Here is a 17784-nt window from a genome sequence, read left to right as displayed (position 1 = left end):
CATATAGTTCTGTTACTGATGTATTGGTGAATAAAGTGATAACTGATAGTTTTGCACTCTCTTCTCCAGAAAACGGGGCATGCGGTACGAGCTATTGGTCGACTGTCTAACATGGCGTTGATGGCAGGCGTTCATGCCAAAAAGGGTTCCCCCACTGAAGGTACAACTTTTTCTGTATGACCAACCCTTAAATAAAAGACTAGTATTGACTCAGCTAGTAAATTGTTTTAAAGAGGACATATTATGCTTTTTCACATCTTACATTCTTTAGTGTGTAATGTTGCTGTTTGAGCATGAAAACAGTCTGCAAAGTTACAAAGCACAAAGCCATTCCAGTGGGAGTTTCTAATTCGATATATCAGTGCACACTGTTTCTGAACTCCTGAAAACGCATCGATTATAGTCTTGAGTTTTCTTCTGGGAACAAACACATCACAATATTCCTCATTTAAATATTCCCACCCAAGGCATAATCAAATTAAAGGGGCGGTGCCTGGTTGAGTTGCATTAGTAGCGTATTGTCGCCATGTCCAAGAGATGTTGTTTTTCCTCCCCGAATCTAATGCAGTTATAGTAACGGCCGTGACATTTCCAAAACATGCTCAAAGCGGTTGACCAATCACAACACACTGGTCCATCTGACCAATCAGAGCACATTGTGCTTTTCAGGAGGAGGGGCTTCATAGAGACAGGATCTAAACAGGTGTGTGTTTCCCGTACAACGATGTAACTTGTTGATTAAAGGGATAGTTCACCCAAAAATTTAAATTATCCTATGATTTACTCACCCTCAAACCATCCTAGGTGTATTCTTTCAGACGAACACAATCAGAGATATATTTAAAAATATCCTTAGTCCTCCAAGGTTTATAATAGTTGTGAATGGGGGGCTGCGTTTTGAAGTCAAAAATAATGCATCCATCCATAAAAAAAAAAGTGAACCATACCACTAAAGGGGGTTAATAAAGGCCTTCTGAAGCATAGCAATGCGTTTTTGTAAGAAAAATATCCATATTTAAAACTTTATAAATTCAAATAACTAGCTTCCGGCGGACAACTGTACTCAGAATCCTCTGCCGCGATGACGCATGATGTTGGAATATTGCAAGCTTAGACGCCTCTCGCGGTTTAAACAAATTTAAGCTTGTCTTTTTTTTTTTATATTGAAATCGTCCGAAATTTCTCTTTAAAAATGATTGTTTTAGACTTATAATCTGTGACCGGTGATTTGTTTTGCTCTCTCCTCTGCACCTCCACGTTCATTATTACATTAAACTATGGATATTTTTCTTATAAGAATGCATCGCTTCACTTCAGAAGGCCTTTATTAACCCATATGGATTACTTTTTTTTTTATGGATGGATGCATTATTTTTGACTTCAAAATGCCCCCCATTCACAACCATTATAAACCTTGGAGGACTAAGGATATTTTTAAATATATCTCTGTGTTCGTCTAAAAGAATATAGTCATATACACCTAGGATGGCTTGAGGGTGAGTAAATCATGGGATAATTTTCATTTTTGGGTGAACCATCACTTTAATTACATTATGCACAGGTGGGGAAGTAACAACTTCTGCTGATTAATCTATTTGAGATCTCTGAGACGCTGCTGTAACGAATATGCCACCTAATGACTACTTCACTGTTTTTGTTCCATGTCATTTTGATTTATTTGATGTTTGATTCAATCGCGGGTTCCCTTATACATCATATGCTCCGAGTTCTCTTGTGCAGTTTACACACATGCACACCCTTCAAAAACGGTGTTGATTGTTAACATGCTAAAATATTAAAATGTATATATATTTAAATAGAATGAAGGATATAGAATGTACTTAGTGTTTATTGTTTATTGCTTATTGTGCCCAAAAGCATGATCTATTTAAGTCCACATGTCATTTAACAAGAAACTATGCTTATAACCACAGCTCGAGAGCTGCAGTTACAACCACGTAAGTTTGCGAATGTTCATTGGAGCTATAGTTTTGGGAAATAGCAAATCGTTGAACTGTGTTGATAATGACGGAACATGCAACTACTTGGTTAACAACGTTTTCTGGAAACACACCCCAGAGATTTACTGACAGACTGGGAAGAGAGGTGGTGCAACAATGTAAAATATTAAATAAATAAATAAATAAATACAATGGTTTTTTTTTATTTGTTTTTTCCGAACATTCAAGCATGAAAACCTATTCTAGCAGAGCACAAAAACTTTGTAAAAGGGCATAATAAGTCCTCTTTAACTCAGTCTGCCCTTGTGGTAAAGAAGTGTGTGTACTGAAAATGTGTTTATAGTACACACTTTTAAAAGTGAGGCTGTCTTTGATGAGGGGAAAAAAGCAAAACATGTTATCATACAGTATGTCTTGTAAAAATCTTTCTTTTTTCAAACCTCTGTCTTTATTAATGAATTCTTACGAATGAGTTAGTAAATGTTAATTTAAAGCCTTTAACATTTTTATGTCCGAAATCTTCCTGTTTATCTGTCATAACAGAGGATAAACAATTTTCTGTTGAATTGGAGGAGAAGACTCTAATGAAACCCACGTTCAGCAGTGTTATTAAAGACGTCGAGGTGGTGGAGGGCAGCGCTGCTCGATTCGACTGCAAAATTGAAGGTAAAATGATATGGTTACATACTGCTAAAACAATCTATGGATAAAATATGGTGCGTTGATTAAATGTGGTTTTAAAGATGTCACATGATCCTTCAGAAATCATTCTAATATGCTGATTTGCTGCTCAAGATTCTTATTATTAATCTTATTGTTATTACTTTACTGTCACTTATGATCAATTGAATGCATCCTTGCTTAAGAAAAACATTTTGACAGTATTGTTAAGATAGTAATTAGGATCTTTTAGTATTCATGCATTTTGTGTCAAGTTATTCATATATTTTATTTAATACGTATATTTTTTATTATGTACAAACAGGTTATCCTGACCCAGAGGTGGTGTGGTATAAGGACGACCAGCCGATAAAAGAGACGCGCCATTTTCAGATCGATTATGATGAAGATGGAAACTGCAGTCTGGTCATTTCTGAGGTCAACGGTGATGATGACGCAAAGTACACCTGCAAGGCCATGAACAGCGTTGGGGAGGCCGTCTGCACCGCCGAACTCATCGTAGAGGTGATGGGAGGAGAGGAGGAGGAAGAAGAAGAAGAAGAATAGAAGACAACCTCTTTTGCCATGTTTTTTTTTTTTTTTTTTTTTTTTGTCACTTGGTGCTTTTATTCTCACTGACTTTTGGACTTCCAGATGATGACAATGATGATGAGGATAAGACCTCGGATCACCTTTTGCTGCATTTGCTTTATTGCACTTCCAATTTGTTCTTTTTGTATTTATGCAACAGCCAAAGTCAGATATCAGATTTGTTTATCACATGTCTTTAATGATAATCACATTCCATTGGTTACTTGTTCTTCACTGTCATAATTTTCTCTACAAAAGTAGGGTTTTTTTCTTCAACCAAACCAACCTAAATTTACATGCGTGTTTGTGTGATCGCTCGAGACCGTTTGAATTAAGCAGCACTTCCTGTCTGTTAGGACAGCTTTAAGCACTGTAAACTCATGTAAGGGGTGTTTTCGTTTGGAAACATTCTCCTCTTTTTCACCAACTGTCACAGTAGCAGAACTCAACAACAGATATTTGAGACACATTTTAAATGTATGTTTATTTTATTAGGAACGTCTGTAGATTATATTTCTTTAATGTGTTTACATACAGTATATACGCGTTTGATAATGTGCAGATTGCATTGTAATGAGAACACTACAAATGTAGTTATTCACTTTTAAAGAATAAATTTTGATCACAAACAATTGTACATTTGTGCTCTCTCAAAAAGCAACTTGTCTAGTCATTGAAAGTTATTAAAGATACACTATGTAACTTTTAGCATTAAAAAAACAAAACTGCATGCATTTTGCGGGAGAATTGTTTTGGTCGTTCTTTGGCTTACATGACTGCGGATGAATATTGTTGTCCTACTGTGCTCATAAAACATTTATTACTAGGAAGAGATATAACCAGTTTGGATGGAAATGATCTCATGCTGATTAGCTGAAGATGTTACTGTAGCTTTACCCATTAATAGACACGGTACTTCCTTGAAAATTTCAGCACAACACTACAACAACCATAAATGACCCTTCACAATAGATAACACTTTACAGTGAATTCTGATAGAGAGATACATACGGCAATTTATCTGTTCAATAAAATACCTTACCTAATAAAACAGCATCTCCACGTCACTTTTACAACATTTCAAATCCCTCAGTTCTCGCTATCTCCGAAAAGCGAGCTCTGTCGTGTTCTCGTTTTGACAGCAGACATTTTTTTTTTAATTCCCATAGACTAAAAAAAGATGGACAAAGCACCTCCACTCTCTTCCATTGTAGTAGCCTAAGTGAAGCTGCCTAGAGTCTGCGCATAGTGAACTTGGAGCCCGAGTCTGTGCAGCAGTGAGCGTGAAGTGGAGCCGCTATCAAGGTCCTGCCCACACTCCCGCAGAATCGGTTAATAAAGCAGAACGACTCATTATGTTTGATGTGAAATAAACAGTCCTGGAAATGTAGAAATTAAAGTTAAAGCTCCAATCTCCTCCCGAAGATCCAGAAAAAAATCCGTTATTGGTGCTTTAGTGACTACTTCACTCAGAGAAGCTATCAATCTCAGCTGTCAATCATGACGTAAAAACCTTTGTTTTTATAGCATCAAATAACTAACTAAAACAAACTTATTTAAAGAACGAACACTTTAACTAACATCAGCGTGATAAAAAAAAATGCCTAAAATGATAGAAACCATCTTTGGAAAAAAAATATTTGACGTGTAATTTGACTGTTTAGTTTGTCTAACGTCCAGCGGGGTTTATGACCTATCCACCTTATTGCTGACTAGCCTACTGCGTTTCGAATTATGGGTTCCACTTCCGGTTTGGGAAACTTCCATTTAAAAAGACTGAAACGATATTGTTTCAAATCATAAGGTTGCCCTACAAATAAAGCTTATCCGTCAGTTTGACTGAATGAGCTGTCAATTTTTCTTTCATGTTTTATTTTCAGACATCATGAGAATAATGTAACGATTGGTATTTTAACGTAACATGTTATAACAAGAATACCAATACGACCATATAGGTCGTTTGTCACATCCCTGAAATACGACCCATAGGAGCGTTTGCTAAAGTTGCACCCCTGTCGACAACAGGACATTTTCAGGGTTTCGCGTAGCTCAATTGGCAGAGCATTGCAATAACAATATACAATCATGCGATCGTGGGTTCGATCCCAGGGAACGCATGTGCTCATAAAGAGTATATGCACTATAAATCACTAAGGTTAGGTTTAGGGATGGGGTGGGTATAGCCGTTAATAAAAAAAGTGAGTTTTGCTAAATGGAAATAGGAGAAATGGTGTAAAAATGAACACGTTTGATTGGTAACGACAGTCATACGTCATTTCATGACGACAGATGTAACACAACACTGTCATTATTTTTACGCCAGCTAGAGGGCGCATGACTTTAATACGTAAATATAGGTCGTAATAGACCCATTTGTAGCAGACGTCACAGTTAAGTCACTTGCAGCTGCGCGTGCATAGTGGTTGCAGAAAAATAGCAGTAGCAAGTGGAGGAAAATGTGCAAAATCGTCTCAGGTTACGTATGTAACCATAGTTCCCTGAGAAAGGGAACGAGACGCTGCGTCCGATAGGATCGCTTTGGGAACGCCCTCAGCGTGATAGCGTCTGATGCACGTCTGTCAACTAGTCCAATGGCGAGAGTGAACGTCACGGGCGGGTGACGTCACGACCAGGAAAGGATAAATACACATCCGGCGAGACCGGCTTCAGCTCAATTTGCAGAAGCAAATCGATCACAGGGATGCAGGGAGTATGGCAACGCGATGCAGCGCCTCGTTCCCTTTCTCAGGGAACTATGGTTACATACGTAACCTGAGACGTTCCCTTTCGAGGGAACTCGCGCCGAGTCCGATAGGATCGCTTTGGGAACGATATACCAAAACGCCATAATCACAAATACCTGTGTCTGTGTGAAACTGTGGCACACTTAAGACAGCAACACCGATGATCTTGGAGCTGCGTCCAGGTCAAGGTCTTAATACCTCACAAAAGTGAGAGGCGAGGACCAACCGGCCACATCGCAGATTTCTTTGAGGGAAACCCCCGAAATTAAGGCCTTGGAGGCCACCATACTCCTAGTTGAATGTGCTCTGATAGCTAAAGGACACTGCTGGCCAGAGACCTCGTAGGCGAGCGAAATAGCCTCGACTATCCACTTGCTTACAGTGTGTTTAGATGCAGGACGACCCCTGTTATGTGGTCCAAAGCACACAAATAACTGGTCTGCTTTTCTCCACAGGGCAGCTCTGTGGACATATGCAGATTCAGTTTCTCCTGGTCTGGGGTAACAAATGGAGGAGGACAAAAGGCTTGCAACACAATAGGCCTTGGAACATTAGTCAAAATCTTCGGGATATACCCAGGTTTGGGGTAGAGGAAGGCTTTGACCATCCCCGGTGCAAACTTAAGACAGGTTGGGGACACTGAAAGGGCCTGAAGGTCTCCTACTCTCTTAAGGGACGATATGGCGAGAAGGAAGACAGTCTTAAGTGTCAGGAACTTATCCGAGACTGACTCAAGTGGCTCAAATGGAGCTGTAGATAGGCCTTCTAACACAATGGCCAAATCCCAAGCAGGGACCCTCGTGCGCATCGCAGGCCTCAGCCTCTGGGTGCCATGGAGGAAACGAATAACTAACGGGTTCTTCCCGACAGTAGTACCATCCACATGGGCATGGTAAGCATATAGTTGAGACATATACTTTAAGTGTAGAGGGGGTTAACCCAGATGAGAAGCGGCACTGTAGGAACTCAAGTACCAAACCTATCGGGCAGTAGACTGGATCCAACTTCCGTTCTTGACACCAGGAAGTGAAAAGTTTCCACTTCAAGGCGTATAGTTTCCTCGTGGAAGGAGCTCTGGATTGAAGAATGGTCTCTAAAACCTCAGTTGAGAGACCAGCCTCTATGAGTTTGGCCCCCTCAGAGGCCAAACCCACAGATTCCACATTTCTGGACGGGGATGGAGAATCGTGCCCCCCGCCTGAGACAGGAGGTCCCTCCTGATCGGAATCTTCCAAGGTGAGCCATCGAGAAAAGCTATCAATAATTTGAAAAACTGTTCTATTACGCTTCTGATTTGGCAGTGAAATTCGCAGATTTTTGGTGCGTAAGATGTGAAGGATTCTATGGTCCAGTTAGTATTTTCACCCCATAATGGCAGCCGCGCTACCGGAGCGCCATCTAGTGGCTGTTACCCAAAAAATATCAAAGTGTCTCCTCTTGGGTTCTGTACTCTTTGTTCTTACCATTGGAGAAAGTGTAATGGCTAATTTAATCACATGCAGCACCTCTCAGCCTATCGTGTAATAATCTCCTTCCTTGCGTACCGCCTCTGGTCTCCTTCCCTGCTTACCGCCACCATAGACCGCCACGGCCGGAGTGTTAGCATTAGCCGTTACGCTTTTTTGGCTAAAGGTTGCAGGCTTGCCTTCCAGTGGCTTTGGTTCAAGATTTAGCGTGCTCCATGTCAACCTTTCTCGCTCATTGTGTGACAATGACAACTAACCTCCGCTACTCCGACACCACTCGTCAAAATAGCCAGAGAAACTATTCTCTATTTACAGATATGACGAGACACGCACATGCCAGTGACGTATGTACGCAATTTCTCTCGAAAATAGGCTTAACATAGTGAATCAGGGTAAGACAAAAATACTTTTTTTAAGAAGGATATTGACTCATTATTTAAGTTTTGTTAATTTTTAACAAAAATAAAGTTGCTACACAAGGAAAATATAAAATGTACAATAAGTAAAATGAAATAAAGTAAAATGAAAAAAATCAACTGGTATCTTTTGGTTACATAAGAAATAGACTCTGACATGTAAAATAAGATTTATTTATTTATGAGAATTTCATATTTCTTAATAGGATTGGAAACATCCTGAAATGTAGTTAGTGGCATTAAGTTGATTAAATCTCGTTTCTCTTTGTCTAGTGGAAAACAAGTAAAAACTGGCAACTGAATTACTCTCTTCACTAGATGGCGCTGTGGTGTCACAACGATAAATTCAAGGTCTTTCTTTTACACTTTCCCCACTTGTCATCTCAAGATAATCTATTTTGACATACAACAATTCTGCAACCTTAATGTAAAACATTACATTTGCACTTTTTATAAGACTAAATGAGACTTTGTTAAAATATTTATCACATGTCTTGGATTAAAGATCTAATTATGACCTTGATCAACCAAAGTGGATTTGGTAGGCTATAATGTGTGCTTGCTAATAACATTTTCCGTGTTTGGAAAAAAGTTGGACTTTTAACCCAACAAGTTAGCTATAACTTTCTTCAGAACTCATTTGTAGTGTAAAAATTCCAGTATGATGGTGACGTCAGTATTGGGGACAACAAAAATAAATGAATGAATGAATGAATGAATTATTTTTTTTTTCCCCCCTCCTAAAAGTTTACTAATCGACAAACCATGTATAAACCCAGTATTGAGAGGGCCTGTAACTAACACAACATATGAGCACAAATGAGTTCAACTCCTGTCTGGGTCATAGTAAAATCATGATTTGAAACGTGTGGCATCACTCTGCACAATGTCGTCTCTGTGTTCTGTCCCTGTATGATATGGAGTTTAAGAACATTGCTTCCTTCATCTGGCTCACAGACAAATTTAGCTAAATCTGTCCCGCAACAGAGATTTTATTCTTCCTCCTTTATTTTTGGCATTTTATAAGTCCTTGTAGTGCACTTGGGCCTCTGAAGGTCTCTCTCAGCGTCTTAGGTTTCAGCAGCTGTGGACTGCCTGTGTCTCTTTTCTCTTTTCTCTGGTCTATCCTGTCACAGTTGGAGTTCACAAGAATTCATTAACACTCATGTGTTTTAAAGTGCAGAAAGCATTTAATGTGATGACGATGGTGATGGTGATGGTGATGGAGATGGCGATTTCCCATCATTTAACCTCACAGTATCAGTATGACACACAGTGCCATCATTGTTGAGATGGAGATGACTGTAATGATGAAAGGATCGTTGTAAAGACTGTTGTAAAGTAGCTGGCAAATGATGTATCTATCTACGAGTGCTAGTGTTGACCAAATTCACTTTCAAGAGATGTGTGCTTAAATGTACAGGCTTTCTCTTCTGGGAGACAGATCAACATCCCTGGGTATTTAGCATTACTGTGCAAAATAAAGGAGCAATTTATGAGAAATGAAGACATAACTTTAAAAATATAGTCACAATTGCCTTTGTTTTGTTTTGTTTTGTTTTGTTTTGTTTTGTTTACAACAACAAATATTTGGGGGGGGTCAAGATCTCTGACATAGCAGTAACTACTCTCAACGAAAAATTATTTCCAATACACTGTAAAAAATAATTGTTGGATTAACTTAAAAAAGTAAGTTACATAGTTCATTGAATTAAAAAAATTCAGTTAATACAATGAAGGTGATTGGTTTAATCAACAGAAACTCATCTGAACAACATTAATTATCTAAGTTGATTTTTACAAATAACAAAATGTGATAAATCATGAAAATATTTTTTTTACAGTGTGGCTCAAAACGTAAAAACAGAGAGTCAAAGTTAAAAGTAACAAAGAATATGCCGTTATAAAATAAAATAAGATGTGTGAGTTTTAATTATTTGTAACTTCAATAATTCCCCCTGAGACATTCTTCTCAGTCTTGTTTGTTATTGTTCGCTGGAAAAAAAAAAAGTAAAGCGAGCTAAATGTTTTTATTGAATTGTATTCCTTTTATCTGTGTATGTTTTAAAGAGAAAATAAATTATTAATCCACAGGATTGTTGACAATGTTTTTGGGACTATCAGTGTATCTGGCTTGCAGTCAACCAGCTACGCCTACCAAACGGACGTCATGTTTTATTCATAAGCAAAGCCTTCGTCTTAGTAGGATTGGTAAATCCGCGTGCGGGGAGGAGTTGAAGCGACTGTGCCTGTAGTTGTCCATTGAAGTGCGTTTCAGAGACTGAATCATGAAGAGCACAAGATCTCACTGGGAGTGGTGCGGACATTGTGCAATATGCGAATAGGGCACGTTATTTGCGTTTTTGTTGCCTGTGTGAAGTTATAATGCAGCTGCTCACAGACCCTGCTGCTGACCTCCATGAAGTGTTCAAGCTCAGATAAAGTCGGACAGACAGTGAAAACGGATACTGGACACATACAGGACAAACCCGCAGAATAAGAGTGTGATTATACTGGAGGAGAGATGGGGAACGCTGGGAGTATGAACCAACACACTGACCCCCGAGGACACCACATGCCCCTCAAACTGCCCATGCCCGAGCCGGCGGAGCTGGAGGAGAGATTTGCGCTCGTTCTGGTCTGTAATAATTATCTTAACGATTATAAGCCGAACAACAAGAAAAAAAAAGTGCACTTAAAGTTTTTAATTTCCTTATTTCTATTCTATTCTATTCGATTCGATTCTATTCTATTCTATTCTATTCTATTCTAAACTTGGTAGTAGTTGTTCTTTATGTACTTTCAAATGTATATGGACCCGTTTTGTAGACATATAAGAGATGAATACGTTGCCGTTTTACTTTTGCTGTGATTCTGTTCTGTTCTATTCTATTCAACTTGGTAGTAGTTGTTCTTTTATTTATCTACTTTCAAATGTATATGGATCTATATTGTAGACAAGAGATGCTTTGCTGTTTTACTGTTGCTGCGATTCTATTCTATAGACATGAGATGCTTACTTTGTCGTTTTACTTCTGCAATTCTATTCTATTAACTTGATAGTAGTTGTTTTTTATTTACAATCAAAAGTATATGGATCCGTTTTGTAGACATATAGAGATGTTTACTTTGCCATTGTACTGTTTGCTGTTATTCTATTCTATTCTATTCTATTCTATTCTATTCTAAACTTGGTAGTAGTTCTTTTATTTATTTACTTTAAAAAATGTATCTGTTTTGTAGACGAGATGCTTACTTGGCTGTTTTACTTTTGCTTCTATTCTGTTCTGTTCTATTAACTTGGTAGTAGTTGTTTATTTATTTACAATCAAAAGTATATGGATCTGTTTTGTGGACATATAGAGATGTTTTTTGTGATTGTACTGTTTGCTGTTATTCTATTCTATTCTAAACTTAGTAGTAGTTGTTCTTTATCTACTTTAAATGTGTATGGATCTATTGTGTAGACATATAAGAGATGCTTTGCTGTTTTACTGTTGCTGCGATTCTATTCTATAGACATGAAATGCTTACTTTGTCATTATACTTCTGCTGCAATTCTATTCTATTCTATATTCTATTCTATACTAAACTTGGTAGTAGTTGTTTTTTTATTTATTTACTTTCAAATGTATCTGTTTTGTAGACATAAGAGATGCTTACTTTGCTGTTTTACTTTTGCTTCTATTCTATTCTATTCTATTCTATACTAAACTTGGTAGTAGTTGTACTTTTATTTATTTACTTTCAAATGTATCTGTTTTGTAGACATAAGAGGTGTGTACTTTGCCGTTTTACTTTCGATTCTATTCTGTTCTATTCTATTCTATTCTATTCTATTAACTTGGTTATAGTTGTTTATTTACAATCAAAATAATTCTATTCTAACTTTATGGTAGTTGTTCTTTTATTTATTTACATTTCTTTTGTAAATAAGTTTTGTTAAAGTTTATTAGTTATACAGTGACTGGTGATGGACAGTTCCATGGTAGAGTGATGGTATCAGATAATACAATAGTACTTGAGATTAATTATCATATTTACATGTCAAAGTATTATTTACTGGTGCTTCAAAGACTTCCATGGCACTACACTGATACAATTTCCAAAAAGCTGTAGTACTTTTTGTTAACATTTTTTTTGTGTGTGGGGATGTTTGAGATTCATGTGTGTCTGTCTGGTTAACTTTGAAAGATGTTCAGTAACCTATTGTAAATAACTTCATCTGGGATGATAGAGCAAAAGCTATTGTGTTTATTATTATTTCAGTTTAATGTCATTTTCTTTATAAATGTGTTAAAATGGCCGTGTCATTGGGGCTGAAAGTGCTGATGAGGGACTCTTTAAGATATTTTGCCCTGAGAGGTCTAGATGTGTTGTCTCTCTTCTGTCTCTCTTCTGCTTTCCAGAGAATCAAATACCCATATGTCTAATGCAAATTAGCTTGTTGTTTAATATTAAGTATTAAATGGCTGTTGTCAGGACAGATTACACCTTCATGTGATCATTTGTTTAAACTCTCTTTGTCTAGAACAGCTGTTTCCAAACATCCCCTACTCACCTACTTCTTTTTAGCTTAATACTGACTTGAACATGGCACAGGAAATGATGTCATGAAGTCGGAATCTACAGTCCTTTGACTGAAGAATGCAAGGAATGTATTAGATTAGTATTCAGCTACCTGAAGTGTGCTGTGTAGAGTTCTGGCCGTCTGCTAGGCCTGGTTTTATGGGGACATATAAATGTAGGTCAGAGCTAATGCTTCACTAAACACTAGACAAACCCTTTCAATTAACACACTCTCACACACACTATTCAGAGAGCTGCAGGTTTCTTCAGGGAAAGCAGCTAGTGGCAGAATGGGGGAGCTCGGTCAGTTTCTAAGAAAATGGAGTTGGTTTGGTCTCTTTCTTTCGCAGAGCCTCAGGCTGTGGTTATTTTACCAATTGAGGAAGCCAAACGAGTAGTTTCCATTCAGTATCCTTAAGGAGAAAACTCTCTCTCGGTCTCTATTTGTTTGGCCACCACCTTCTCTCTCTGAGTCGGTGACTTGCTGTCTTTTTTGTTGTGGTCGTTTAATAGTAGTCACAGTATTCTTGTTGTGGTAATTGCTTCGAGTCACAGGCAGATGAATCCTGGTCTGTTGTGGCTGACGTCACTGTCTGGTTAGAGCAGATTGGAAGCTCTTATTCCTAATCTTTGGGTTTTACGATCACCTGCCTCTCATGGTCTTGATACATATCACACAGAGCAAATGCCACTGTTTTGACTAGCTATCAGCATCTGTCCCTTATGAATAATAACCATGTTTTTTTGTGTGGAACTACAGTGGTAACAGAACAATACAAAGTTATAGTACTACACTGCTAAAAATAAATGTAATTTTACAGGTAATGGTCTGTATTTTTTACAGAATTTTCCTGTTTTGACATTTATCTGTTGTTTTACAGATATTTGCCGTAATTTATATTTCCACTATTAAATTTACAGCTAAATTTAAAGCTTTATATGCAAAGTTGGATACAAGTATATCTATATTTTCCCACATACTGTACACTCACGTAGGGTTTTAACTGTTAGAAGTTCCTAAAAGTTAATTTCTTTCTCCAACAGCTATTTACTTATATATCTTTTTGTCAATAATAAGTGAAAAATACAGAGAATTTTTGCGTTATTGGTTTCTGGGCACTTTTTATAAGAATGTAGGTCAAATTTATGCAGGAATACAAAAAATATTTAACCTGTACATTGTCTAGTTGCCACTTTGAATAAACCTGGAGAGTTCATTTGAAGTTATGAAGAATTAAAAGGGCATGTCATGTTTTTATGCTTAACTGATTGTAAAACAGCCTTTTGAAAAGCCCTCATGTACAGTCAAACTATCAGCAATAGAGCACACGTCTCCCTGTGAAAAGTGTCCTGTCAGAGACTGGCAGCGGGCGCACATAGGGATGATGTCTTTTTTCTTGGCTGAGGCATTAGGAACACTTTAGCACTGTAATCGCAGCTTTGAGTGGTATTTACTGCTATTAAAGCCCTGGTGCGTGGCAACCCACAGACCCTTCCAGTACTTGCCTTACTGACTGAGAAAGATCCTTTTAACGATCGACTTCTGTTTGAGTGCTGCTTTCATCCACAGATCATTCTGAGAGGAAAATATGATGATTAATATATAGAAGACGAAGGTCTGATTTTTAAATTCTGGGGGCCACAAGCCAGGTATTGTTATCTCCACTGGGTTCAAGTTGATCAATTACAGCAAATACAACTCTGAATTATAACTATTTGTGCAGTTACTGTATATTGATAGAGTACAACTTAGTGCACACAGACTAACACCTAGAATACAATTGGATATTTATATGTTTTAGCCCTGCAATAAACCAAGAGGAAAAATATGTATACATATACCTACTGTTTAGCAAGCTGAACTGTGTAATTTCTGTGGTCTGTAACGAGATATGAAGTGCATGTAAGTGCATGCTAGTTTGGGCAGTACAGGTGATATTTCTTAAACTGCTTTTATGATGCTTCTTACAAGCTCTTAGACTTCATAAGTAGCTGTTTGCTCTGTTCTTAGCTTGCTTTAAGGTGATGGAAAGATGTTTCGGGTCCAACTGGGTCAGAATGATTTTCAGCTCATAATGTTTTGTGGTGTTGGCACTTTTTTATTCCAGTAGTTAGCTTCTGACATTAGTCAGGGATTCTGTGTATGTTTAAGGTTCTTTTAGGTCAAACTTTGATCTTGGCTGAAAGTTTGTAGAAAATGTTAACGGTCCAATTCATGAGGTCAGACTCATTCATTTTAGGTTTGCGCTTTTTAAAACTTGTCTAATTCTGTGTAAAATACAGATTTCAACCCAAAAATTGTGTGCTAGAAATAGACATTAAATAAACACCAGAATTGAATATACAAAATGTTAAAATTAAAAATAAGTCAAACATCAGAATGATTGAAATGGTAGAAAGTTACGCAGTTGCGGATTTAGCCTAATTATTTAATTTTTAAGTTTTTTTCTATTTTTATAGTTAATGATAATTATTTTATAATTGTTGTGTTGTTTATTAAAAGAAAATGTGTTACGGTATACCAAAGAGTGCCACTTTCATGGAAAGTGCCACAATACTTGTAATATTACTCATCTACTACACACTCTCAGAAAAAAAAAAAAAAAAGGTACAGAAGCTGTCACTGGGACGGTACCCTTTCAAATGTTCTAATATGTACTTTTGGTACCAATATATACCTTTGAGGTACTAATATGCACTCTTTAGGTACAAAGGTGTACTTTTTGAAAGGGTACCTCCCCAGTGACAGCTTTTGACAGCAGAGGTCTTTATCCTTGCTTTCGGAAACCCAAGCTGTTTCCGAAATCGCCCCCTATACGCTCATTCAATATTCCCTACATTAGTCCACTAATATATTTCACTTGAGGGAGTAAATGAAAGTGAGTGAGCAAATTCGGACACTGAGTACGCCGGAAGGACTGCCGCTTTTGCCTAGTTTGTTCTCACTGTTTAATAATTATTTGAAATGGCAGCTCCAGTAGTAATGAATAAATTTATCTTAAACTCTGTCATGGAAACTGCAAACTGTAGACACACACACCCAGAGCAGTGGGCAGCCTTTTTTTATTTTTATTTTTTTTATTTGTTTTTTTGCTGTGGTGCCCAGGGAGCAATTGGGGGTTAAGTGCCTTGCTCAAGGGCACATCAGTATTGAGACTCGAACCCACTACCTTCGGGTTACCAGTCGGACTCTCTGCAGGACGTTGGGTCTCCAGTAGCAGGGAAAGACTTTTGTAATACAGTGAAGGCAGGGTCTAACTAATGTCCACTAAGAAAACCTCCTTATTCTTGTTGCATGGTTCATGCTGCAATACTGTTCATATATCACAAGAACACAGTATGTGACCTTGGCCATGAAATTGAGAATGTTTGCTGTTTCCCTTTCGTTTTGTTCTGAAGGTTGTGTTTTATGTGTGTGTAATGTTTTTGATGTCAAAATATTTTCTCTTATGCCAGTTTATCATGTGCAGAGACAACTATAAGTGAATCATTCACAGGTCTAGTGGAGCAAAATGACACCCTTCACATTTAAAGGGCCCAGTGTTATTGATTGGGATAAACAGGTATAGTCCCTTACTAAACTCACAGCATTAGGTGAGTCAAACATGCTGTGTTGGGCTGGTTTGGAAGCTAAAGCAAACATGTTTTGATATTCACACTTTTCAGAGGTAATAAACCTATGGCTTAATTATACAGTAGTTGCACATTACACTGGGATATGAGAAAATATTAAACATTATAAAATTCACTTTTTATCCACTCAAATAATCTCATTTCCAGTCACAGTGATTTATTAACAGATATTCAGTTGCTTGTTGAATCCTTGGTATCAGTTTCAAACTTTATCCAAAGGTCTTATTTCTTTGAGAATAGTTTGGGAATAATTAAGCTTACTTCTGGCTGGGATAGATCCAGCTAGTATGTCTCTATTTAAATGTAAAACCTAGTCGCAACCTTGTTTGCGATTAAGTAACGGCTCCCAGACTCAAATGCACAGCCGGGCATTAGTTTGGTTTCCATAGCAGTCACATGCGTCTGTTCACCATTTCTGCATGGTAAAGAACGATGATGGGTTTCACTATGGCTTTAAAGAGGAATGTGTCTCACAAGGCAAGTTTATTGCTTGTAAAAAGACAGCCAGGTTTGCCATGAGTAATTAATCTGAGAAACAACAGGGTTGTTCCAAAACACAAGACTGACCTTGATGGAACCAAGTCATTTTTCTTTAAAGGAGGCAAAATTCAAGATTAAAAAGAGAAGATAAAATTATTTTACAATCACATTTACCCTTTAAAAATGACCTCATGAGCTTGACTAAACCCATGCACAGATGGCTCTGTTTATAAGTGAATTGTGGTGTTTGTCCACCTCATCTTACACACACTTTATGCAATGTGTCCCTAAATACACCATTGTAAAGTCAGACATTCGATTTTCTATCAGCTGGAAAAATCTAGACCACCAAGCCCCCTAATATGAGTCACGTGTTGGCTTACTGTGTAACGTTTCTCATTGGGCTGTGGAAGGTGACTTATATCTGTAAAAATGCAGTAGTTTTTCCATGAATCCCTCAGTGGAAATGCTGTGTTAACAACCTCTCTCTTTTAAAGGATTCTGGTTGAGCGAATGGGATTTTATTACTGATTTTCACAGATCACATAATCAAAAACCCTGGTTTTAATCAGTGGGTTAATACATTTGTTCTCCTTTATTATGCCTTGAGTGTTATTTGAGCCTGTTTTTGTGTTGTGTGTGAATATTGCGGGGTTAAACCTTCAAATCAAATGATTGCTTAACAATGCTATTAGCCAGACCAGGTTTCGCAAACCCCTGGGGGTTCATGAGGGAACTGCAGGGGGTTTGTGAGTTAATGAAATCAAATTAATTAAATCAAACGTAAAATTAAAATAAATAAATGGGGCTGCACAAATAATCTGATTAAAGTGGGATTATCAGATTTAGTTGAATTAAGTATATAGTTTGTGTGTGTTTTGGAGTGATGCGCGGCACTGCTTTCATAGTAATAGGTGTTTTCAGCATCTCTGCATGTGCTGTGAGTTTAACATGCATTTGGGAGCACAATGTGCACTAGGTTCACTTTATTTACACATTTGCATCATTTCCAACATTTTTGTGGACAGAAGTTTACAAGTGAAAGTGAAGAATTTTAGTCAAAATATTAGTCCTAAAGTATTTACTATTATTATTATAGGGCTGCAACAACAAATCAATAAAATCAATAATGAAAATCATCGAAAACGAATGTTATTATCGATTAGTCACGTCTGCCCACCGTGCACGGAAAATGTCCGCCAGTCGCGTCAAATTACACCACAGAATAATGCATTTCTATGGACAAAATGCATCTAAAATAGAG

At 37.5% G+C, this 17784-nt stretch overlaps 2 protein-coding genes across 9 annotated transcripts in view; both read left to right on the top strand.

Annotated features, from left to right (window-relative positions):
• mylka (myosin, light chain kinase a) overlaps positions 1-3946 on the top strand; it is a 105965-nt gene extending 102019 nt beyond the window's left edge. For both annotated transcript variants that reach the window (XM_051905890.1, XM_051905891.1), the window contains 3 exons: positions 70-160; positions 2505-2627; positions 2947-3946. In XM_051905890.1, the coding sequence (XP_051761850.1) occupies positions 70-160; positions 2505-2627; positions 2947-3188 (456 nt within the window). In that variant the 3' untranslated portion in view covers positions 3189-3946. The remainder of the gene's footprint in view (positions 1-69; positions 161-2504; positions 2628-2946) is intronic.
• Positions 3947-10089: 6143 nt separating this feature from the next.
• Positions 10090-17784, top strand: part of fmnl2a (formin-like 2a) — a 107048-nt gene continuing 99353 nt past the window's right edge. For 3 of the 7 annotated variants that reach the window (XM_051905899.1, XM_051905900.1, XM_051905902.1), the window contains exon 1: positions 10091-10476. In XM_051905899.1, the coding sequence (XP_051761859.1) occupies positions 10363-10476 (114 nt within the window). In that variant the 5' untranslated portion in view covers positions 10091-10362. Of the gene's footprint in view, positions 10477-17784 lie in introns of all 7 variants that reach the window. The other 4 variants (XM_051905901.1, XM_051905903.1, XM_051905904.1 and 1 more) reach the window with 2 other exon arrangements.

This window comes from Ctenopharyngodon idella, chromosome 9, assembly GCF_019924925.1.
Source record: "Ctenopharyngodon idella isolate HZGC_01 chromosome 9, HZGC01, whole genome shotgun sequence".
NCBI lineage: Eukaryota > Metazoa > Chordata > Actinopteri > Cypriniformes > Xenocyprididae > Ctenopharyngodon > Ctenopharyngodon idella.
The sequence above is the reverse complement of the archived record's forward strand: the minus strand, read 5'-3'. Positions and strand labels throughout refer to the sequence as shown.